This window comes from Ornithodoros turicata, chromosome 1 (assembly GCF_037126465.1).
Source record: "Ornithodoros turicata isolate Travis chromosome 1, ASM3712646v1, whole genome shotgun sequence".
Lineage (NCBI taxonomy): Eukaryota > Metazoa > Arthropoda > Arachnida > Ixodida > Argasidae > Ornithodoros > Ornithodoros turicata.
In genome coordinates, this window is record NC_088201.1 from 37,189,724 (window position 1) to 37,215,168 (window position 25,445).

The 25,445-nt window shown below is 46.0% G+C and overlaps 1 protein-coding gene and 1 long non-coding RNA gene across 4 annotated transcripts in view; one reads left to right on the forward strand and one right to left on the reverse strand.

Moving 5' to 3' along the window:
- The window catches only part of LOC135378020 (iroquois-class homeodomain protein IRX-6-like), a 100,187-nt gene extending 76,197 nt beyond the window's left edge, over positions 1 to 23,990 (forward strand). For both annotated transcript variants that reach the window (XM_064610840.1, XM_064610841.1), the window contains 4 exons: positions 15,346 to 15,505; positions 15,904 to 16,123; positions 20,663 to 21,388; positions 22,133 to 23,990. In XM_064610840.1, the coding sequence (XP_064466910.1) occupies positions 15,346 to 15,505; positions 15,904 to 16,123; positions 20,663 to 21,388; positions 22,133 to 22,320 (1,294 nt within the window). In that variant the 3' untranslated portion in view covers positions 22,321 to 23,990. The remainder of the gene's footprint in view (positions 1 to 15,345; positions 15,506 to 15,903; positions 16,124 to 20,662; positions 21,389 to 22,132) is intronic.
- The window catches only part of LOC135378025 (uncharacterized), a 259,572-nt gene that overhangs the window by 84,500 nt on the left and 149,627 nt on the right, over positions 1 to 25,445 (reverse strand). For both annotated transcript variants that reach the window (XR_010418237.1, XR_010418238.1), the window contains exon 2: positions 25 to 86. This is a non-coding gene — a long non-coding RNA (uncharacterized LOC135378025). The remainder of the gene's footprint in view (positions 1 to 24; positions 87 to 25,445) is intronic.

A 25,445-nucleotide genomic window follows, 5' to 3' on the forward strand; every position in this document is an offset into this window, starting at 1 on the left:
TGATGGAGGGATTGGAAAGAATACCTGAGTAGCAAGTGCGAGTGCATAGGGGAAGGCAAAGCAGATCTTGTTTTTCCAGTGCAGCTCTGCAATGTAAAGAAAATCACCACTGAAAACAAAACATACCTATCAGGCACGAGGACCACACCTAAACTTTCCGTGCATTGTGCTGCATGGAGACACACAACGTGAAGAATGACTTCCTATGTGGAATAAGTTATGATACTCATAGGTATGTGTGTCACTGCACAACACAAGGGGAATAACATTAGAATGGTCTTGGGCTGCTTGACTTCCGCCTATATCGCACCTTCAACGTAGCTTTTTTTCAAAAGTTGACTGTATTCCCTGTACTGGATTTACTGTACACGGTACCACATTCGCTTTCATTGTGACCTTTCGTGCCGTGTCCGCACAAATGTTAATAGCACACTTCACAATGCAACGAACTGGTCCATTCGAGTGCCTTTCCTTATTATAATGTTTACAATTCCACATTCGAAGACATTATGTTGCTCCCACCATTCGTATTAGAAATTTCTACATGCAGCGACCCAAGAGTATACCTCCACTCTGCGGTGCACAGAAAGGGATGCTTTTGCCACTTTTATTTTTTACGAAGATTGCTTCGAAGGAAACAAAAACTGTGACTGCACGATGAAATTTCAAAGACACTGAAAAAAGTGTGGAAAAAAAAAAGCTAGTGAGCCTGTAAACCCGAATCTAGTTTTAGCTCGTTATAAAGAGAGCGCATAACAATAAGAATATTTTGATGATAACGAGCGGCGTGTTTCAACGCCACAGAAGATACTCCATACACAGTAATGAGAACGCTGGAAAAAATAACACAGTTCGGCTGTAATTGGGAACCAAGTCTATACCAGAGACTAAACGAAAAGTTTAAAGGTGCAAAATAAAACGAGACATGTAAGACTGTTCCAGATGTCCAACGCGCCATGTTAGCTGCATATACCACTGCTCTGTCGATCTTTATCGTCGTCCGACCGAATATCCATTCACCAACTTCAATTGTAAAGCGCGGTGGTTTCGTGATGGATATTTGAAAGCATATATCCACACTAATCCAGCCCCACCAACGTGGGCTACTGTTGGGAAATCCTTGACTTTATTACTTGTTTAAATGGCAATTTAGAGATTAACATCACGTTGTCTTCTCTAATCTACGTTACACATCTTTCCCGGATGCTCCACTACAGACTACTGTTTTGGAATGTTCTTCCTGACATGCGACCTTACAGACGCCTTGAAATTCTTATTTGACAACGCAGGATATCTATGGGACATAAATAAATCTTGCTCGGGACACAAATCACCTTTCCTGAGCCGCTCTTGAGCAGGAATCGCCGTTAAAAGCAAAGGAGATATACGGCTTATCCCGCACAGTTACACTGGTATGTCGTAATACAACGTCCCACCAATCGGTCCCACACGTCCGTGTTTATCTTTTCTGCATTGCTTTGGCATAACGCAGGAATAGTTATAACGAACATAGACGATCGTTATAACTGGAATTTTTTGTGTTGCATTTGTGTTGCCCAATCGTGAATCGGCATAGGAAACACACCAAACCCAAAGTAGCGTTCTTCGATCTTTCCTTCGTGCCTGTGCTGCACTGCACTGCGTGCCAGTTTTTCTGTCATCTTTTCCTTTCTTTTATTTCTTTTGTTTATTCGCAGTTCTTTTCTCTCCCGGAATAGCAAGCTGGCAATAGCCTGGCTGACATTTCCGTTTTCCATTTCACTATTAAACATATCCCCCCCCCCCAAAGTAGCACGGGTTTTTTCTCAGTGTTTATTCCATAATATTGAAAATAAAAGTGTTTGGGGATAATAGGTTTTACGTACAGGGGTTGGACATAGAAACTGGAACACGTGGTTTTAGGGCACAATTATTTATTTTTACGTTGTATAGGACCACTTTTGGCGGCTAATACAGCAGAACTGTGTTTCGGGAAGAATACATACACGATATGTACAGTGGCCGGAGATATTTCTAGTCATTCTTCTAGCTGAACAATGTCAGTTTACCTACGTGATGCCAGTAAGGGAAGACGATTCCTCCTTAAGGACATCTAAATATCAATATCAGTTAACCGCGCAGGCAATGACAGATGATCTATTCCATTTCGATGCTCGTCAAACCATTCAGCACTCACGCTGCATTTACTGCTGTATTAACGTCCGGATACATAGCACCACCTTCTCGGTGTAGTGTTTGAACCCCCGGATGCATAGTTCCTCGAGAATGAAGAACCCCGTGCCTTATTTGCCCACCTGGGACGACCAGTGGTCCTATAGAGATTACTAGGATATCGCGGCTCAAACCATCTCTGATCCATGTTCCTGTTTCACTCAGGGCATGAGACAGTCAAGTTCGTAAGGCAATGAACGGCTTCTGCACATGTGCACCTTCCTAGATGTGGGAAAGACAATGAAGGCGAGCTCCTGGGAGAAGATTACAGGTTTAGCAGACTCCAAGCTCCGAGGTCTATGAGAGTGCTGCTGGCATAAAAGAAGCCGAAGCTCGGTGGAAGCACTGGTGTCTTGCACTGGTAGCACTTTCGTGAATATTTATCTTTGGACAGTAAACTTTTTTTCACTTTTCAGGGTGTAAAAAGGGTGTTTTTGTAAATAAACACCCTTTTTATATTCCGTATAGACTCAATTAAAGGTGTAATGATAGTGTTGAAAAAGGTGTTTGCAAAACAGCCATCTGAAACAACGTTCTAAAATGGAATGCGGTCCCCTGAAATGGTGTTTTGCTGTAGAATACCTCCTTTGAAATGGTGCTTTCTGTAGAACAAACCATTTCAAAGGGTGTTTTGCAAAAAGCCCTTCTGCATGGCGTGAAACGTACAGCACAAAGGTATGGGCCATAGGACATTTGCACCCGAAAGGTGTAAAAAGATAAATCGTACGTTGAGCTCCCTACAGGGGAGTCGAGGGGCGTGTTCAATTCTGCAGCGACAGTGGTTCCTATCTGTACTGTCAGCGTTATGGTCAACTCCAACAGTATTTATTGACGATTTGCCGTATCTGTGCTAATTAAAATAATTAAGATCACGGCACCTGAATTGTTTATAACTCTGTGGTCTTCTTAACGGGCACATGCACGTGAGAAAATGTGCATTTAAACAACATGGGGGTCTACGGAGTGCGCTGCCGATATCATGCTCCTTTCGCGATCGTTCCAAATCTGTTCCGGACAAAACATGGCCAACACTCGGAGCGCCGCTGTAGACGCGCCTGAAGATAGAGTACACTCGGGGAGCATAAATAACGCAGCGTGTCACTCCCACTACGAACAAACTCTCGCTATAAAAAACGCCGGTTAACACGAGCTAGGACGACGTTTTTTATGCTCATGGAAGCCGGGCTCACGGCAAATGTCGTGATGCACGGCCCCTCGGGACAGACGTCTATCTCGTAGGTGTGACTCAAAGTAAACAGGACCATCGAAGCTATTACGTGTGCTCCCAGCAATAAAGCAAAACGAAAATAATGGAAACTCTTTTCGTAAATCTCTTTGGAACTTTAGAGTGTGGTTTTATAACTGGAGTCTAAAGCTCTTGGCATCTGTAAACTAGAGAGCGAGGAGACAGACGTCCGCTACGAGTCTGGTCGTTGATTGAATTCACGAACGCCTTTCTCGGCCTTTGTAATCAACCAATTTGAAATCAATTGCGAGAGTTATAGCAGCATGAAAGAGTTCGGACTCTGGGCATAGGATAACACAGGTTGAACATGAACATTCTGAACAAGAGAGAAACTGATGTTCTGAGGCTGGAACAGTAACTTCAGTGACTTTCATCTTTCATCATGGACATTCTGTTTTCTCGTTTGTTATTCTGTCGAATATACTTATGACCTCTGGACTTTTCTCTAGACTGCCAGTCGCACTCAGCGTCTTTAGTCGATGCAAAGTAGTAAAAAGTAAACAGTGTGAGCTTGTCACATTTGCTCTACGGGTGGGAAAGAGTAGAGAGTGCGTCATACACAGCGCTCTGGAGGCCATAACCGCTATACGCGTTCTGCGTGAAATTCTGTGAAGTCTATTTGCATACCAGCCTTCGAGCCTTCTTCGACACTTTATGTGCAGTAGATAACCACAGTATATCCACAGTAGTTGTGGAATATACACAGCAGGCCCACACGGTGTGCACATAATACACAGTAACTAGAACTGGAAGCCTTTTGGTAGTAAGTTTCTGCTGATATTCTGTAACCATCTTGTAAATCATGACTTACTCACTATCAATAACGTCCTATTTCTTTCCAAACTTATTCCATTCGGTAAAACGGTCGTCGGGGCAGTACCCTTTGCGGTAGCTGTTCACGGGAAGATTTTTTCTTAAGATTACAAACTTAAACTCGCGTGTCAAAGTGGATTTGCCTAGCACCTTTTTTGTCCTCTTTCGAATAGACGAATGAGATACTTTACAGACCTATGACTTTTGTGTTGCTTTGCCGAAGATCGTATATTGTATTTGCTCTAAATAAAATGTAAGCCAGTCAATTATGCTTCCAACAGGAGGTCAAGTGTTCTGAGGAATGTTTTTTTTTTTTTTTGCTATTTTAAACCGTGTGTGTGAATACTCAGAAATTAGCTATTGCTTTTGTGAACAAAATGGATTGATGGGATGTGGAATAGATTAAGACACAGCCTTTTTTCGGCATTTGAAGGAAAAAAAAACGCTAATGTAACGATATCTCCATGTACTTCATGCTGCTATACGAAAGCGGAACTGAAAAACCGAATGAATAAAAAAAATGTTATACAAAGAAAAAAGAAAACGAATATGAATACCAGAAAAAGTTATGGGACCGGGATATGAAGGCGGTATAAACCGGTATTCCAGAGAATTTAATCCCAATAGGTGCTGCGCTAAAAGAGCAGTAGCACACAAGTATAGTCTATCAGGCAAAAGTCAATGACAGCCAACTCGCACGCCTCGAAGCCTCCTTCCACAGCCAAGAGAGGCGTTGCCAGACTCTTCCACGCCGTGCTTCCCGTTCCTAGGTCATACACATTTATTAGTCAAACATATCAAATCCAACGAGGGAGAAAATGAAATTAGTGCGGTGACACGCACGCTAATTACTAAGGGCCCGCGTGCACCTCCACAAGAAGACGCCGGCTACCAGCCATTTGGAAATCCCCACTTTCACCAAGCTGCTCCTTCTCACGTTGTGCTCCGTGTTATAAGTTTGCTCTCGCTCACCTTGCTTCTGTTTACAAATAGTAAAAAGAGAGCCCGAAAGTTGGAGGGAGAGAAAATGGGGCGTCAGCTTTTAATTAAAATGAAACAGGCCGCTGCCTAGCTGCAACGCTCCCTGCTCTGGCTTTGCTCCGTCCTCCTTTTTTTTTTCGTTTTGTCTTATATTGGGAGACGGCTATGATCTTCTCTTTCGTTCAATAAGTTTTCATTACAGCTTAACACGTGCCCTCCGTATCAGGATGGAACTCAGATTTGTTTGAATAAGCATCGCCATCTGTTTTCGTTTTATTGCTGAATTGGAATGGGAAGTGCATTTTGTTTCTTCGTGTAAAAAAAGAAAAAAAGAACGCCAAAAAGGAACAACTGGCCACACAATGCGTTAAAAGTAACAACGGGTGAATAAATAAAAATAAATCCGGATATAATGCGTGACGACTACACGAACCAGATCCAGACAAACAATTCGCACTCTATATTACATAAAAACAACACGTGATGAAATTAATACCAATTCAGCGAGCACACAGACCGTCAAAGATACTTCTTTAACGCTCCACTCTTCACAATAGTTATGGCTACAGGATGATTGCCCATACATCTCTGACGGACCGCAGCAGCACAGCGAAGCGGGCAGTCAGGCCACTCGGACACGCATAACGACGACCAAACGGTCTGCTTGTAGGTGGACAGCAAAGGAAAGAAACGAAAAAAAAAAAGTCCGCACTTTATTTAGAGGCGGTTACGCCTGCTCACTTGACTGAGGCTTGGTCTACGGGCATTAATCGGCATTTGGCGTGTGGAGAGGCGGGATCGGCGAGAGAAAACCATTTTGTTTTATTTCACCGACCGATAGAGCTCACATAGAATGGCTCATGTATTTTTATGGAGATTTTCTTCTTCTTTCTTCTTCTTTTTTTCCCTCTGAGAACCGGCCAGGTGCGGCAGCAGAACGGATGTCCAGGTTGTTTCAGCGCACTGAAATATATGCAGACCTGCGTGCATAAGCAAACACGCACGTGCCGACCGTAGTTACGCCTTCGCTCACATACACATACACGCCCTCTTCCGAGAAGGAACTCGGCATCATGCTCGATCGCTATCTTCGATGTCGGTGACATTTAAAGAGACAGCGTGCGGTGGGCAACTAGTTCCGAGCATGCTCGACAACTGCTCGATCACCTTCATATTTGTGCGTTATGCAATGGGTTGAGTCTCTTCCATACACCCTTCTTTTTGCTTGCATATTTGGTTAAGTCACGAGAAATAAGGAGTTGCTGTAGACCATCGCGACAAGTCGGATCTGATAATTATTTGCACATATTCTTCCTGTATTGCACACCACCATGGATTACGTTCACGCTGACCTTTATCTACAGCAGGCGTGCCAAAGTGGCGACACCCCAGAGTTCCTGTGGTACGAAGGCCCTCACGGCCAGTCAGAACCTGACAAATCAATCTTGCCATTTCAGATCAGTGCCAATAGCCAACACTAATGCGCCGGCTACCTTGTGACCATAATGGTCAGTACGCCGTCATGCAAGTCAGACCAAGGCTGAGGTCCCGTCACGGGGCATTTGGAGCGTCGCGCCACATCCAACACAATATCAAAATTTAAAACAGGACTTCAATGTCGGCTAAACCTACCAGTCAAATGCTTTTTGGCAGTTTCGAGAGAGAAGAACAGGCAATGCCCCAAGCATATACGCTTCCGATGAAATGTGAATCGTGCTTGACTGTTTACACGACAGCAGGGCCTACGTTCCACTGAACGCGTCTGCATGACGTGCTCTCTTGACCTATAGTACGCTATCTCAGCAATAGGTATCACGAACTGGTGGGTGGCCTGGTGGGAAGACCGAAGACCCCGGCCGCAAGTCTAAGTAGAGCTGCTGGCAGTACGCACTCGAGGAAAGCGTATCGTATCGAATGTCTAGCACGCCACGAACAGGGCAGCTATGGGAAGACTTTTCCTCATAAATGAGCAACCACGGTTGCGAAAGAAGCCGTGGGCGATACGCTACGTGAAGCAAGATCGACGTGGCTCCATAGAACGCGTACGAACGCGTTTTCATATTGGTCTGCCTTGGAAAAAGAGGTAATTTTCACAGGGCGGAAGAAGAGGCTCAGGCCTTAGCGATTTCACCATCTGGTGTAGCTTGAGATATAACGCTCCAAAAAATCCTCCTGAGTCTCGCGTAAGCCATTCATTGTATCCACAAGGAGAAGTGCCCTGGCCCATCGTGTCATGGTGTACCATTCCGGACCTGCAGAGAAGCGGAGCTTGTAGCTTCGTTATGCAGCAGTAAAATGTTGCGGCCGCCCATCTTAGATGAAGAGAAGAGCATCACGACATCTAAGGCGCAAGTATACCCAATCATTTGGCATCAGGAGGAAAATGATGAATTGCTATAGCTGCCGCACTAGGGCACATGTGGCTCTTGCGATGTAGTAACGACTCGAGATAGTATACGAGACGACATATGCTTCACAGCTGAAGCCTTGTCGGCCGCAATATCGAAGTAGGTTCTAGTTCGCCGCCGAATATCTATCGTGGTTCATGCTAATTACTTGCTGTGAGGCATTTTCACCATCAGTCCATGATTTATCATTGCAGACTTGAAACCAAATAATCCATGTAGGAAAAGTAGAACAATCGCAACTCAGCCTGACGTTCTTCAGAAACTGACGCCCTGAAACGCTACAACGTTGGTGTATCTCACAACTCACCTATGGCGAATAGACCTCTCCCTGTTTGTAAACAAATGACGTCATAGTGGTCGACAGCGACACCAACTTGGTAGATTTGAACTACGCTCGAAGCTAGGGGCGAAAAGGTCGCGCCCGAAAGCCACGGTCTTGAGGGATTACGATGGTCCCTGAGAGGGACACGTCCTTCGGTCCTAGTTTTCTTTGAATAGGAGGCAGCGAACAAGTGCCCATTCGTGGAACCCAGCCTTCCCCTTCCGATTTGTTTCGGTCTGTCTGCCAACGTCATGGTGACGTTTCTTGGGTAGAGGTCTATTCCATTGGTCATTCTGAAGCAACTCTTTTCGCTCTCCGGTGGAGAATGCGTGTTTCGCTGGTCGATCAAGAGCGAGTTTGCAACTTTCTTCGTACCGAAGCGCTCCTCCTTGCTCCGCTATGAAATTCAGCTAAGATACGGATTCAGCCGGAACAACCGAGAAGTACTGTCCTGGCTTCCCGACATTGCGAGGCCGAGCAACAGCGAGCGTTGCGCTGACTCGCTGAGTTTGCCGAGTGCGGGCGACGACTTCCGCATCACTCTTCGCTGAAGTGTGATTGTTTTTCGCCTGTGGAGTCAGTCCCTCCGTGCCGGATTTTCTTGCTGTGTAGCGGATTCAAGTGCTCGCTGCAGAGCAACCAGTACGATTCGCCACACATCAACGTCATGCAGATGTTCTATATTGTCCCAAAGCTGTTCAACATGTTAGTGTTGGCCACAGGGTATGTACGATCTGAAATGATATATTTTCAAGCAAATGGCCAATATAGTGGATTTTGTGCTGCATATGACTACTTTGGAAAGCGCTCCAGGCCATTTTCGATGTGACAGTTAGGATTTTTTAATCTTAAAAAAAGAACAAGCATATTAGCGGCACGAAACACTTTAATCTCGGCAAGTAAAAAGTAATCAAAATACGCACAGACAAAGAAACTTCGCTCATTACGAACCCATTTACGCCTTGTTTGGTTATATTTGTTAGTATTCATAATTCGAATTGTCCTCCACTCCACTTGACTCCTGCATGCTGAGAATACGTGAAATTCGGCCGGGAAATAATTCAACACAGCTAGATTTTATTTACCCGATTGTTCGCTGTACCGTTCGCAACAGTTTTATAGTTGCAATGTGAGCCATCCTTCCAAATACTTCTCTCACTACATGCTTTTAAAGTGGCCAAATGCGAAAGACAACTGCGCCAGCTGCAAGCAACGATCGCTTTTGCTAATTTCCAAGAAATATACTAACACTTCCCAAACAGCCTAAACTAGCCTGACATCTGATTACCTTCACAGATGGCGACTTTACGAGTCTTCATTACTTACCTACGCAGTACTGTTTTCATGCATCTAAATATAACTCCTACGAACGGAAGTACGTTATCACGTTGAGACGCAACATGGGTTTCACCACGCTGTATATCCTCGGCAGTCTCAAAGGTGCGTACTCTATCGATCGCGGTAGACGTAAGAACGTCGCCAACATAATGTCTTGTTACTTTGGCAAAGATGACTTGTGCTTGCTACCAAGCGTTGCACCAGACAGGGACACCTTGTTTCAATTACGCCCCTACACAACACCATGCACTTCCCCTCGCTCGTAAATTCATTATGTTGGGGGAAAGCCTCGGATACGCATGCAGACCTGTGGAACTTCCGAAAAGAACGGAGGAAAGCTACATCATTGCTGCGCCATAGCGATGCGTTTTGGCCAGAGCTGCCCAGGTGCAACACTTTGTGGTATACAGCCAAGATGTTCGAAACACATTCCTACTGCGAATTCACAACGATTTGTTTCCCGTCCAGGCTATATATTTAATATACACGCAATGACTTTTCAGGAAATGCAGAAAAAAAAAAGCCTTAATTTCTACGCATTTCCTAGTCAGAACCACGAAGAAATGAAATGCAGCCAGACTAGCCTCATGGGGGCCAATGAGCAGTTCCATTAATATTCATTTGGTGGCGTTGCAACTAACGAGGGGAATCCCAAAGACTAATTGCCAAAACCTCAGCTTTAAGGAATAAGGCTGCGACAATGCAATTGATACGGAGAGCTCAGTTCTCGTGCAACGGATAAAGTGAAAAACACACAGCTGAGAACACGTGACCCCTGTTGCTTAGCGATAAGTAATTTAATTTGCATACGAGTTCTCAGCAGAGGGAGAACCATACTGGGAGCAGTCGAGTTTCAGCGGCGGTATAGATGGCTTCCAAAGTCTTTTCTCAAGTGGACTGTGGTAAGGTTCTTGTTGACTTTTGAGGCGTCTCTGTGTCAGGCTCTGGGGTAATGTCTCTGGAGCAAGATGATCAGGGTCCTCGTGTCGTTACATCAATCTCGGACGAGACGTATAGGGGGTAGGCGCGAACTGGCATTCAGTTTGTGTTCGTGAAGTCTGCTTGAGACGTCACAGGAAGCCAGCCCTTGTGGCTGGACTTCCAATCAGGATAGGCCGTAGTGTTCTGATGGGCGTGGCAGGTTTTTGGAGTAACGAAAGTAATACATTTTTGTACATGATTCCTGCACACAGTAAAAAGCCATTATCCCTGCAGAACGTTTCATCCGATGACACTTCAAACAGTAAACTGTACGGTGGTAACGAACAAAATCAAAAAGAAGAAGACGACGACGTTGCAATTGGCTTTTCTAAAATTATTTCTAAAGAAATTTCCGGTGAATCGAAATTACTTCCCAGGACACTATAAATCGATCAGTTGTAAATATATAATTTTCAGCTACCAGCGTGCCTGATAGTTGGAGTTTAAATGGCTGAATTTCTCTTGAATCCCCCCCCTTTATAATTTAAGGTTTTAACAGTGTGGCACAAACACGTGGTGAGGGGGGATATATTTATTATATCCCCCCTATAAATATATGTATATTATTATTTTATATGTATATTATTATTATTATATATTTATTGAATGGAAAGGTCACGTGGTGAGGACAGATACGACGAAGTGCATGAATCGTGCTCTGTGCCAGGCGGTCGACTATGGCGATACGATGTGGTCATCTGACTAATGTGTCTCACAGTGTACACCGTCACACTTCGTATGCTCTCACTGCAGTGGAAAGGTAGCATATCGAAGAGCTCGTCTTTCAGTACGTGTCGCAGACACTGCAGACGACTGTCTTGAGGAGAGATCCGCTAGGCAGTCATCTTGAGCACAGTATCACATCTCAATATTCTTGGTCTGCGTTGCCGACCACAACCTAGGGTTGCGAAATGATCTTGAGCTTCCAGAACTGGATACAGTACATCTTTGCGCCACCATAACTGACTCGCACCGCGTTTTGTGCGCATTTGACCTTCGGATGGCAGGACATCATGAGAAAGAGGCCCTGCTTTCAGCAGGATCCCTTTGTACTTACGTAGTCGGATACCGTGCACGTGCTGCAGTAGAGAAATCCATGTGTATAGTTTGCGGGAAGAACATGCTGGTAATTGACAATTGAAGTCTCGGTGTTGAAGAGGATGCGCGCATTGCAAGTGCGACAAAAATGGGCTAAAGCTATTACGAACAGTCATGCAGGCTTTGCTCACGATATTGTACCGAAGCTGTGAAGCGCAAGTCCTGCATCATAGGTCATTGCTTGTGAAAAACACGAAGGAGTGCTAACCTCTACGACATCTAGCTGCCGTTGACTGCAGGGGAGACCTGTACATTTCTGGAACTAGACATTCGCATCAAATGGTGACGAGCTGCATATTCTGAGCGTTGCTGCATGCATGCTGCTTAGCAACCCATATTTTAGTTACCTTTCACGGTCACCAGTTCCCGTGGCACAGTGGTTAGGTTGACCGCTTTCTACGCCGAGACTGTGAGGTGACGCGGGTTCGAACCCCCGCACCGGCCGTGCTGTCTGGGTTTTCCGGCAGACTTTCCTATTGTATCAGCACAGTTCCCTCTGAAGTCGGCACGTGACGCATACTAAACCCCCTGTCCCCCACTCCTTCCTGCTGTCCTCTCTCCATCTCTCCTCGTCTGTACGCCGCTCACAGCCACAGTTGCTTCGCGGCGCTAACACGAAATAAAAAGGTTACCATGTCGTACTCAGCTTCGCAAGGCGGCAAAAGGAAGTCTAAAGGTGAAAGCCACCTTGCTCTCTATCAATTCTTCCTGCATGCTGTATCCCTTTGCTGTATTGGAAATGTGCTAGAAATCCATGCTATGAGAAGCTATATTTGATGTGACTAGTTCGAGCCAAGAAACAACGCTGGCTCAACAACAGCTTGACAGGAGTGACTGTGACTGGTATATGTATATTCAGTTAATGTTCTGTGTCTGTTACAAGGATGAAGTATCTTAACTTCGCTACAAAATATCTATGATATCTATGTAATTTGTGCCAGTTTCTTAAAGCATTTACAATGAAGTAGTGGTCTGTTTTCTTCTCGCATTTCTTTCTGAGAGGCAGTAAGAACAGAGTAGGTCTCAACGCAAAATTCACATCTGTGGGCATAATTATTACGGCAATAGGCAGGGTGCTATCGAGAACAACAAATAGTTTGAGTGTTTCGCAATTCAGAGCATACAATTGGGAAGGATAATTTGTTGCTACATCCAGTCGACGCAAAACGGACAGGGATAGCTCTCGTAATATAACGGGAGCGAAACAACGGATATTTTTATATTTTAATAGTGTGTTTTAGTATGTCGTACGCTGTCGCCTTTACGTACGGAAGGGATAGCGTGGTGGTTCTGCGCAATGCGGAACGCTCTCTTTATGTTCTGCGCGTGCGCAGAACCACCAACGCTATCCCTTACGTAGGCAAAGGTGATAGCGTACGATACACTAAAACTCACTACTGATAAGAGATAAAGATAACGATAGGATAAGATAATGGTTCGAACAAGATTCCTAGATCGCGAAAGTCGAAATTTAGCGCTCTGAAAGCGAAAAACACCTTAACATAGTGAGTTTTAGTGGATCGTACGTCATCGCCTTTGCGTACGTAAGGCATAGCGTTGCGTTGGTGGGGCTGCGCAAGCGCAGAACTACCACGTTATCCCTTACGTATACGCTAATGTCCGACCCATTTCTGGCCTACCAATAGTGTGTAACAATACTGTAAAACCCTTTAATTTCGCTGCCCCAATTTTTCACGAATCACACACAGAGTAGATATTCGCAGCCACTAAACTTCATAAATTCTGGATGCTAGAATTCGTCCATAGTTGGCTTACTTCATGAGAACAACAACAACAACTTTATTGTGAGATTATGAATGGGGACTTTCATCGCAGTTTCATGAGAAGCCAGACATTACCTTACAGCCACATTCGATAAAAACCGCCATTTCACCTGGTGTGCTGAAGGATACTTCAAATGAGTAACCTGTACAACCAGCCGTAGCAGCACAAGATCTCGGCCCTCTACTGGCTGGATATTGGCAATACTGGTCGAATATTGGAGCAATATTGGACCAGTATCGCCGATATCTAGTCAATATTGGTCAAAGATGTCGTGCTGCTTTGGAATATGGAAAGTTTGCGATTACGGCATAGTTCTAGAAGTGGGAATTCTTTCTTGAAATTATCGCGTGCCCTTAAAGTTCGCGGATTTTTCAGTTTTTCAGCGAAAATTAGGGACCCGCGAACAAGGGTCTTACAGAATTTGTCTTCGATGATTTTGTGCTGCTCAAATCATTAGAAAGTGATATCGTATATCCCCAATTCGTTCGAAATGTCATATGGAGATAGGTTTCCCCATCGAAGAATCACCGACAAAAAACTCATAAGTATACACCACGTTTTGTCACCTATATAGTATAAGATACGGATAACGTAAGGGAAACTAATACTCGCCAATCCGCGACCAAGCGTTAAATCGGAGCACACACAACTCTATACGCCAGCCATTTGCCTGCTGTCCGCATGGTCGAAGGTACATATACTACAACAAGGATCAGATTAACGATCCACCTCGGTGGCGCCGTGTGAGCGTGGAGATAATTATGGAGCCAATTGGTCGATACTAAACGAGGACGTTCGCGAAGAGGGGGTCACGTCATTTAGCTAATCCACTCGACGCGTGACACAGCACTCTCAGCGGAAGTCATTGGTAAGAACTATTCAATGAAACTGCTGAAACATTTGGATTTCGAGGTTAAGGGTGCGGGGCATCGCCGGTTGGGAGACAACTGAAGATGAATATGCCATATGCAGGGGGTTTCTCAGCGATATAGAGCAACCTAAAAGGCATAAGAAATATGGAAAGGCTACCTAACGCAAAATGTGCGGTCGGCAGTACTTACGCGTAAAACGTTGTTTCCGCGTTGCGGTGTAGTCATAGCCGTTATAGGCGCGGTTTCACCAACGCGCTGGTTAACTTTAAACCGAGATAAAGGGATTGTTAAAACTTGAAGCACTCAAATCTTTTTCACAAACGTTAGTTGGTGACATGAATGCTTCAGTGACAATAACTCCCTTTAGTAGCAGAGTTAAGCGTTAAGTTCAAGTTAAGGGGCTACTGATCTCAGTTCAAATGTTAATCGGCGTTGGTGAAACCGGGCCATAGAGAGTCACTTTAAGACTTGTTTCCTTAGACCTGAGCACGAGAGTTTGATAGTTCAAACAAGTCAAGATAAAACTGGAGACTAACTAAATTCGCATTAAAGTTCGGTTGCAGAAATGGTGATGCGGCACATTTTAGCGTCATTTCTCGTAGCGTTCTCGTATCGTATCGTAGCCTTATGGCATCGCGCCGTTATCGAACCTCGAAAAAAGTGCTTCTGGCTCTTGGCGGCAATAATTTTCTGAAAGCTATTTCCGAATGGGGTACGGCAAAGACATCAATTTGTTTTGCTTTTATTTTTACACTTTTACCTTTTACAAATACGAGACAATGTATGAGTATGCCATGTGCCTCTTGCGCCAGTGATAGGCGACATGCACACTCAGAAAGGGGGCAGAAGGGAAGCACATGTTTCTTCCACGGCAACTCCATCACCTTTAGAAACCACAACCATTGAGACGCAAACGGAAGGTGATTCCTTGATCGTTCTTGACGAAATAGCTAAAGTTCCACGGAAGATGGACGTATTGTGCGACAGAAGGAGTCTATTCCTCATCGCTCGACATTCTGCAAAGAATTATGCATAGCCCATGCGCGTGTTGCTCTCATGCGCGTGCATCTCTTTCATAACAGTCACGTAAACGCTCGTGCAACTGGTATATAGTAATCGGAAATGGTGCTTCTCAGGTCTCCAATTGGATAGTAGAGGTTACTATAGTTCGCCCTGCAATTCTTTGGAATGAAATCACGCAAGTAACATACGGTCTCCCGATGTTGAAATCCAGTACACGCTACTGGGCCCCATACCCATCTAAGCCCATATTCTTCGTTACGTTTGCAGGTACGGCGGGTTAGACTTCAACGGTGCGCGACGAAAGAATGTTACACGTGACTCGACATCCACCCTGAAAGCGTGGCTGAACGAGCACCGCAAGAACCCGTACCCAACAAAGGGCGAGAAGATAATGCTGGCTATCATCACCAAGATGACACTCACGCAGGTAAGACGAAGCGATTGTTGGCACGCGGTAGTCCTACATGTGACTACATTTAGGCTAACACAAATTATGTAAGCATGGGGATTAGAAAATGCGATATACACTCAACTTCGAGATAAAGTCATTACATACACAAACCCGCACTTTGAAACCCGTCGCCTCTCTTATTTGACAGCCAAACTTCCTCCACGAGAGAGCAAGAAGGGAGAGAAAGAGAGAAACAAACGAACGAGGAAGTCAAAAGGAAACCCTGGTGCCGGGTGATTTACAGCAACCGCTTTTCATGAAATAAATAAATAAACGAAACATATCCGCAGTAAGCGTTACATAAAGTGCTACCTGTGCGTGGACAACATTTTAAGGAGAGCCGCTATTTCATGAGCAGGCGACCTTCTTTTTAGGTGTCAACGTGGTTCGCAAATGCACGACGAAGATTGAAAAAGGAAAACAAGATGACCTGGGAACCAAGAAATAAAGCGGATGCGGATGATTCCGGAGCAGAGGACAAGAAGGATGACGAGGAATCTATGGATGATCGGTTACCCACAACCCAAGACCACATGCGACGAACAGAGCCCTCGAGGTCATACTGCAGCCTAGCTGGACTTCAACATTCTAGAGGTACAGGACCACAAATGCACACATTTTGTATATTATATGTGTTTGCGTTCAGACAGCTTTGCCGATAAATTTGATTCATCCCGATATGGTCTATAACTGGGGAGGGATGCTAGGGTTTTTTTTTTTAAATTACCAGTTTCCAGAAAAATTTTCATCGAAATAGAAATTATTTCTAGGGCATTTATCCCCCACCCTCTTCCAGCCGCACCCATGGTTGACCAGCAGTATCATCTACATTTGTACGGTTTTTGCAAATGATACGGACATTGGCTCTAACACTTCATGGTTGACTCATCTCGTTACCTACTCGATATATAGTATACCACATGTACGTTTCACGCAAATATTATCGCTATCTGTCATCGGTGACCTTTCATGCCTTCTCTACGTCAAGGGTGCTAAGGGCAGCCTTATTTCAACGGACTCATAAAAAAAAAAAAAAAGAAACAAATCCCACGCAGCGTTAGATACTCCGCGATGACCAAACCGGTTAAGGTCATGCAGTGTATATTGACAAGGAATGTATATTATACGGGGAGCGTATATTATTTATTACATTTCTTGTCAAGCAAGACGCAGGAGGTAGAAATCAACGCGTTCCCTTGTTTACATTCCCAAGCACGAAACCGTCTTTATCATGACCGCTCCGAGGCCGCGCTACGCCATTTCAAGTCACGGATTCATATAGGGAACGAGACACCGGCGGTGGGCCGCACGCTGTGCTGCCTGCCACGGGCAGCAGCATCACCCGCCAAGGCACCGTTGTCAAATTCATTACGTCGACAGCAAGGCGCAGGACAAGAGAAGTTGGTGTTTGCTTTTTCCTGACACTGATAGAGGTGTCTTTAGACTCCCTGTCAAACGACCACTTGACGCGTGTTACGTGCAGCTCATGACAGTTCACTGATCATGCTCAATATCGGGGACTCAAACGGACGATCGTACACGTCGCAGATGTAAAATTAGGCGTGACTTTAGGAGCGTGACTCGAGATCCGGGCATGTGTCAAACAAGCAAGGGATTCTTGAACGGGCCGCAGCGACACTGGTGGTCACATCAGGATGCGTCGTGCGAGATGTCAGGAAATTAGGACACGAACGTTTGTATTAGCGAGATTATAAAAGCATAAAGACAATTCTCGCTATGATTTCCGCGTATGCATATGTGAAGTGTTGGTTATCCTTCATTCCCATTCGGTGTGCGCAACCGATCGAGGCAGAAGAGAAAGTCTAAAGACACGTTGAAGTCCACCTCACCGATAATTCAAGTGGCAAAGCCTTGAGGAAGTAAGTGAATGCACGGCACTTGGTGACGGTAGGTGAGACGACTGCTGGCGTCACCAGTTTTGTCACGGCATTTTGCAATGCTTCCACGCGGTTTCCTGCACGGACAAGCTGCGTAGTGTGTGCATAAGTTTGTTCTCCAAATAGTTACAAGATGCGACGGCAGATCGCATCGAGAAAGAGAGAGAGAGGGAAACCGCGCTGGCTAGTACATATTTCCGACCGACCGACCCACGATGAAATGGTTTCCTCGAGCTGCCACTATGTTACATGTGCGTCTTTCTTTCTGTTTTCTATGTTGTAAAAGAAATCATCTTGGCGTCCATTGTACTGGTTAACTAGTACAAGAATCAAACTAGTTCGCGGTTGTTCGACCCTTACAGTACGAAAAGAAGCACGTGAACCGCTTCTCGCACCCCGACCAAGATGCGCAACAGCTGACACGCGCCACAAGGTTTAGTTCTCTCGTCGCTGCAGTAGACTGAGACGGTATGTAAGATGACCCCCCCCCCCCCCCCCAAAGGTCCCGTTGGTCAACAGCGTTCTATCATTACCGTGCAGACCTCATATAGAGGAGCATATGGAACCCAGGAACAGCGCTTTGTAGGTCTAGAAGTTAAACTATTGGCACGAGAAAAGTCAGAGAACATTCGTGACGATCGATTGCAACGAAATCTCCGTGAAAAACAACCCCGCAAACACCCTCCACTGATATACAGACAACCCCTTAAAATAATCTTAAGGTTAAGTCTTAATCTTAAATCTTAGTTAAATCTTAATCTTAAGATTAGTTACCGAAGGAGCAGACGGTCTTCAAGTAAATGTTAGGCTGTTAAGTTTTGTACGCACGGAATCGCATTGGCATTCATAAACGGCCAGGCCGTCAGTGTTTCGATCAAGAAGCACCAACGATTCAAATCGCAGAGTAACGGAATGATTAGAATATGTACGTATCCGTCGCCTGTAAACCGTTATGAGTCAGAGCATACTAACTGTAGCGCAGGACCACCGAGACAAAGAAAGGAAAACAAGGCGTGTCGCAACGGCATCAGGTGCTGATGACACCCCGACACACCCCGCGTAGTGCTCGACACGAAGTCGCATCCATTCACGACCTACTCCGCTCGCTTTTTACAGCGCGCTCCGCCAGCGTGGTAACTAAGAGAAACATAGTGTATCCGATCCCCTGGAGAACTGGCTCGGCCAGCACAATAAATAAATGCCACATAAAGAGGGGAGAAAGAGTGTCGCACGCGTGCCCAAGTAAACACGTCATAATATCCTCGCTTCCAGTCCCCATTGTAAATAAACCATCACACAGGCTTTCATATATCCCAAAGGCCAGTTGTAAGTTGGGGATGCTCGGTGTGAAAAATAAAACGGAAAGGCAGGCACAAACAAAAAAACTTCCACCCCCACTCGTTCATCTATCAAACGTGGTGGCCACCCTCTCGGCTGGTAGGGGCCGCGCAGACAAATTAAAAGGAAACGAAAGCCAAATAGCTTTTAACTTTGAGGAGGGAATGTAATGCTTCCGTCTGGGGATTACCATTGTCCCTGAAGACTAACCCCTGTGCATCGGGACGGCGTATATATGAAAGTCGCGCGGTGGTTTCCTTTAGCTCTGTTTAGTTCATTACTTTGGACAGGGAAAGATGCTCTTTTCTGGGTACCTATCGAATAAATAGACCTGTTAGCAGGGACAAAGGCCATTGCGGAGATTTATAAGCTCCCGATGGGCCCGCCGGGAACGGGCAGACTATGACCATCGAACGGACTTCGAAAGTGGGGTGTAGCAGAAGCGGTTTTCATGGGCCGCACAGATACCATTTGGGAGAAACAGTTCTGCAAGCACTCGCCGTATCGTAGAACTGTGTAACGTGAGCCGGAATGAAAGCTTTTTTACTGATAATACAACTGGCAACAGCCTTTGTATTCTAAGTAGGATTACGGGTTTTCGGAGTTTATTTGTTACAACTGAGTTAATATCCGAAATTCGGAGAAAAAGCGTTGGCTGTGAAACGACATATTCTAAGGCAGCATTCGCTTACGTGCCATCTTATTGTCTGCGCTGCTACGACTATCTGTCCCTTAGAAGACAATCAGCATATGTGCCCTTGTCCACTTTCAGAAGGAGCGCATGCATAATTCACAGAAGAAAGACAACCCTAAGCGCTGTTTCCAAGTAAACTTGAGAAATGACCGAAATGACCTGAAAATGTGCTCATGTCGAGTCACTAAAACGGGGACCCTATTCAGCATTTCCAATGTCGAGGTGCCTCTAAACAAAGATGCAGTCTACTGTTAAGTGAAAGAATGCTGCACAGTAGATTTGATTCAAGAGACCCCCCTTCCTTGTCGAAGGGGCTGGTAACCCGCGATGCAAGGCCACCTTGACACAAAACGAATGAATCAGTTGTCAGGGCATGGCTTTTCTTGCTGAGCTCTCAGATACTGGAACCTACAAAAACGGAGTTTTTCGGATAAATCCGAATTGCTTAAAACTTTACCGGCGTATGTCTTTCGGATTTTTTCCCCGATAAATCCGAAAACCCGAAACCCTGATTATACGGGCTTTACATGTGACTTGTTAGGGTTTCTAGTTTTCGGCATTCACATTTCCCGAGGTACTACGAGAAAAGGCGAAGACAGGCGAGAGGAGCTAATCCTGTTGTCTTATGATGTTATTAGCCAATTCGAACTCTTATTACTGTAGCTTTTTTGCGCTCATTTTTGCCGCGTTGCGAGTGGTAGTACAGTCGCCGAAAACGAGAAACCCTACTTGTAAGTGATCCATGGATATTTGTCATTTACTTGCTGGACATTAAACTACTGCCCTACAAGCGGCATGGCCGAGCGGGTTAAGGCGTCCCGCTCGTTGATGGTAATCAAGGTCGTGCTGAAGACTGGGAGGTGGTGGGTTCGAATCCTACCACCAGCTGTGCTGTCTGAGGTTTTCCCTGGGTTTTCCGAAGACATTCACCCTGTCCCCCACTCCTTCCTGCTGTCCTCTCTCCATCTGTACGCAGCTCATAGCCATTGCTTCGCGGCGCTAACACGGAATAACAAAAAAAAAAAAAAACTACTGCTGTGTACGCTAGTCTGTTCTTTGCTAGACACTAATGTCCAATGGAGGCTACAAGGAGTGTGTAAGGCAGGCTGTTGTTATACATATATCATTGTAACATGACGGCTATCCGTACTTTTTTCTAGTTGGTATTAGTTATTAGTAGCTTTCGTTTACTGTCTTTTTCAGATTCTTCAGAACGGACAACCCACATAATCACAGACGGTGATCGTGGCATGAGCCTCGCAGGATCGCAATCCTCTGGCCACAATCTGGAACAGCAACGCCACAACTACGCCAACAGCATGGCGCAGCTTCATAGCTCAGGCACGGGTGGTAGCAACCACCACGCCAGCTCTCGGTCTCCACTTCTGGGAAGCATCATGCCACTCGCACCACCGTCAGTCCTCACGGGCTACACGCCCGCAGCATCGTCGGACAGTCCGTCGCCCGACTTGCAAGGCCTCGAATCTCTCATGTCCAAGTCATCGCCCCATGGAGCGGACGATTCACCCGACAGCTCCCACAGTAAACCCAAGATCTGGTCTTTGGCTGATACAGCTACGAGCAAGAGCCCACCACCGCCACTTGCCTGCCCTGGACAACCGTCAAGCATGACTGTCAAGGAGAGTACACCGGGGAATCATGGTAGCAGTTTCGGGTGGTTTTCAAGTGGTTACCACAGAGGAGGAACGCCTACGAGTGGTCATTTTACTGCCTACGGCAGCAATGGGTTCAGTCCTGGCGCTCCTCAGACGGATACTCCACCACAGACGCCACCGAACGCAAAGTCCAACCCAGCCAGCGCTACATCGTCCCTGGCTTTACATCTGGGGTCCACTAACTATTTTCAGAGTCAAAGTTGCCCTTCGCATGTTTACATTGCAAGCGGATCCAGCCATCCACAGTTAGCAGGTAACTTCAGGGAACCGTAACACTTCTTGAAGTATATTCTTCACTCTGAGCTCTTAAACGTCTTTGCTGGGGAATGTTTTTATAAAAGACGAAGATCAGACAGCGGGCGATTGCTGCTGGCGAAACGACAAGACGCAAATCCTTTTTTTTTTATCGAGGCTCGACAAATCTCCAAATACACTCTATCATACAAACGCACGCTACCTTCCCCAAGCAGCCTGACGAAAAATAGCTCCGCAATTTAAATTTACAAAGCTCCACACTAGAAAAGGAGAAAAATGAACAAGCTGAAAATAATATATATAATATGGCGATTCGGTGCAGAAAGGTGCAGGGGGCCAGACAGACTCTTCCAATAAAGTACAAAGAAATGCAATCGAAATGGGCAGAGAGAAGGGAGGAAGACATACATAAAAATACAGAAAGGGATGAGATTACGCGGTAGAGAGAGAGTCACCGCAGAATCCAACCGCTGAAAATATTTTTAATATGGCCGGTATACCGATTTGCGGGGCAGACTTCCTCCTTCCACTCAATTAATGCAGATTGAATTCTGGCCGGCATAAAATTATTCGGGGGGAGACGGATTGGTTTCCAACGACACCCACCTTGAAGCACTCCGCCGGTCGCTTTCATTCGCATCGATTGTCGGGTGCACCGCCTCGGCTCATCAGCTGGCGGTAGGACCGCCATTTTTGCCTTTAATCATGTCCCTAATTCGTCTCCACCTTTTCCATGTTCCAGTTGACAAGACGTCCTGCGCCATCTACCGACCGGGAGGAGGCTACGCGGCTGCGTCATCGGCACCCGCACCCCTGATCGCTGGCAGCCCGTCTGCTGCGTCCTCCTCGTCCTCCTCAGAAGACGATTTTCAGTCCGAGCACTTCGGCCCCGGGTCGCAGGGAAACGGCATGCCCGAGTCGATGGCCTAACTACGAGGCGTACAAGGACTCAGGTGGACCGAGCGAAAGCCGGCTCTTCGTTACTGCTGCTTGCCGAGGAAGACAGACGGCGGTCATGAGTGTCGTGTTTTTGAGTGCGAGGTGTGAGTCGAGTGTGAGGTGTTTTTGAGTGCGAGCTTGCATGTGTGGATTGCCGCGGTGCTCGCCAGCGCGATTGTCACTCTGGTCCCTCGCACAGTGCTCGATATGTGCGGTCGGTAAAAATCGCGCGGTAACCCGAGACCAGCACGGTTACTCTTTCACGAGAAATGAGGCTGCTACTGCTCTGTGACGGGACAGAGTTAGCCGCGGAGCACGTGATGATGGCTGTTGCTGTTGAGGGGTTAATCCTGTAGCCATGTCAACCTAGATCACAGTCATATTTTATTGTGTTGTATGTATATTTAACTATGACGTGTATGGAGGCACAGGTGCCACGAATCTCAATGCATCCGGATTAATTATGTACAGGCACAAAGGGTTATCATACTTGCGTCACTTCATGTTCTAGAAAGGCTTAGCCGTTACTCATCTGGTCATCGTTCCCGTAGAAGCGTGCTGGTTAAGTGCAAGTCCTCAGAAAGAAAGGGCACAATGCTGGACAGTTCATCTCAGCCGGGAATTTGTCGTTCTGTTTGCAAAGCGCTTCTCATTGTCTGCAAACTTCGTCTGTACTGACGCCTGTACTGGAGCATGCAGTGCTATTCTTAGAATAATGGATACTCTGCATAAAACTACACCGTCAGTCAGGCCCTATACAGATTTACACATAAAATAAATCACACCAATCTGTGAAGATTATGATAAGGAAAAGAAACTGGCCCATGCATTTACACTGTGGCTGCAGGGCTTGGTGAAACAGATCCACCATAACTTCAAAAAGAAAAAAGAGCGCGCCCACACTTAATCTCTATGGCACGGTATACCATATAAAAACGATGATTGCCACGACTCCCGATATGCTGCTTGCATTTCCGATCAAATGTGTAGGATATACTTAAGCTAACGTGCACTCAATCATACCAGCAGAACACAGTCGACCGCGATCGCAAGGGTTGCCTGAAGTGGCAATAATCGCGCGTGGTTTCTTGGATTCAAGTTCAATCAAAAGGAAATGCCTAAAAACAAGTTGGCATGGAACGGTGCACTTGCCCAAGCAGCACAATGTGTAATGAAAGTTCAAGCACATAGGGGAGGCTGCCAGGTGTCTTATCAGCGATTAGCTCGCACACACATGATATCCGTCCACCCCTACGTACTCGCACTTTCAAGTGCGCTCCTGGGCAAAAGTAGCTTGCAGTCTTTCAAGATACAAAACAAAGAAACCACGAGTAATGTGCAAGAAATTCTCGGAGTTCGAGAGAGCGATGTCTTCCTTGCAGATAAGTTTGCATGATGTCCAACCTTTTCCAGCGCAACCAAATGTCTGTATTTCCAACAATGGTTCAAGTAATGACGATCCCCTCACGTATGTCTGTGCTACTCCCAACAGTCCCCTGCGTCATTCTCTGTACATAGGTGTTCATTATCAAAAAGGACGTGTACTGAAAATGTGTCTCGTACGTGTTGCCATGTCGGACATCTGTAGATACCGTTATGTGGACTTGCAACGTCTGTAAATACATGAAAATAATAAAGCTGATACTGGCGTTACAAAGGAATCGGTGCACATAACGGCTGCTTTAAACACCGAAGTGCCTGCAAACATGCACCATCTAGACGACATCACGGCAGTATAACCTACAAAGGTAGACATATGCCTGAAAGCGCCAGAGGGTTGGAGGCATAAGATGCAACTTCTCCTCTACCTGCATAAATGACCGAGTTTCCCACCTCATGCTCATGCTTATGTTGCCTGCTTCTGTTTCAAACCAGCTTACTTCTCTGCAGCTTGCAGCATCAACAAACGGCCACTGAACAGCTATGCTGTCTCCGTCTGTACAGAGACGGAGCTAGTATTTAGACATCCTAATTAGTGGGGTTTAGAGCCTCCACTAGCGAATAATATAGCATCGGTGCGTTTCGGGAAAGACAAATGCGAGTTGCGTAGATGGTCAGATGGAGCCACTGCTCTTCCAGAACATCAGCAAGCTCCCTACGTAAGGCGGGTAACGAGAAACGATTCCTCAGTCTTTCCTCCGAGACACTCCAGATTAGCTCAATAATGTTAAGGACAATCGATCATGAGTGACGCCACGGTGGTCGGTCCGTGGACAAATTTTGCCCACGTGAGGGTTCTTTAACGTGCGCCGAAATCTGTGTGTATCGCGGTGTACCCTGCCACCAAGTTGCTGGCGTCCTCGTTCACCCTCACTTTCACGTATGTCAGACCATTCTGTCGTCAGTCTTGCTGCATGTACTGGCGCACTGTCGTCCTGATACACAACACTACCTTCTGGGTATGGCGTTTGAATCCTTGAACCCTTTTGAACCTTCCAATCGTTTGAAGTGCCACATTATGGGTAGGGTGCACGTGGCCCTCCAGAACAGTCCTATAGTCCGTGGCAATGCCCATCGAGAATATCAAAATGTCGCGGCTCCATAATCTATTTGTCACAGTCGGCACGCGACGGTCTTGTTCGTGAGACAGCGAAGGGCTTCTCCACACGTATACCCTCCCAAATATGGGAAAGACAGCAAAGGTGCGCTCCTCGAAGAACACTACACGTTTAACATAATCCAAAGTCCAAGAGCTGGGCTGCTAGCACCATTGGAGCCGAGCTTCACATGGGCTGTGGTGAGTACGGGTAGTATAGCAACCGGGCATCGAGTATTCACCTTGTGAAGCTCACGAAAAACAGTCGGAGGAAACAGGCGAATAGAGGGACGCATTCAATTCTCCAGTGACTTGAGCAGCTGTGGCTTTATGTATCCTGTACATAATTTATGTCAATATCCGAACGGCCCCTTTCTGACAAATTCCTCTTGCTCGCTTATACGGTATGGTTCATCCGACTATGTGGTGTGCCCATGTGATCGAAATACATATCCTCGCGCTCGATATACAGGAAAGACACGCTGTTGCTGGCCAAACACACACCGGCGAGGGGCTGCCCGACGGTTTATCACCACTTTCATTCCGACTTCAATCAACTGCGGCTCCACTTTCATTACGA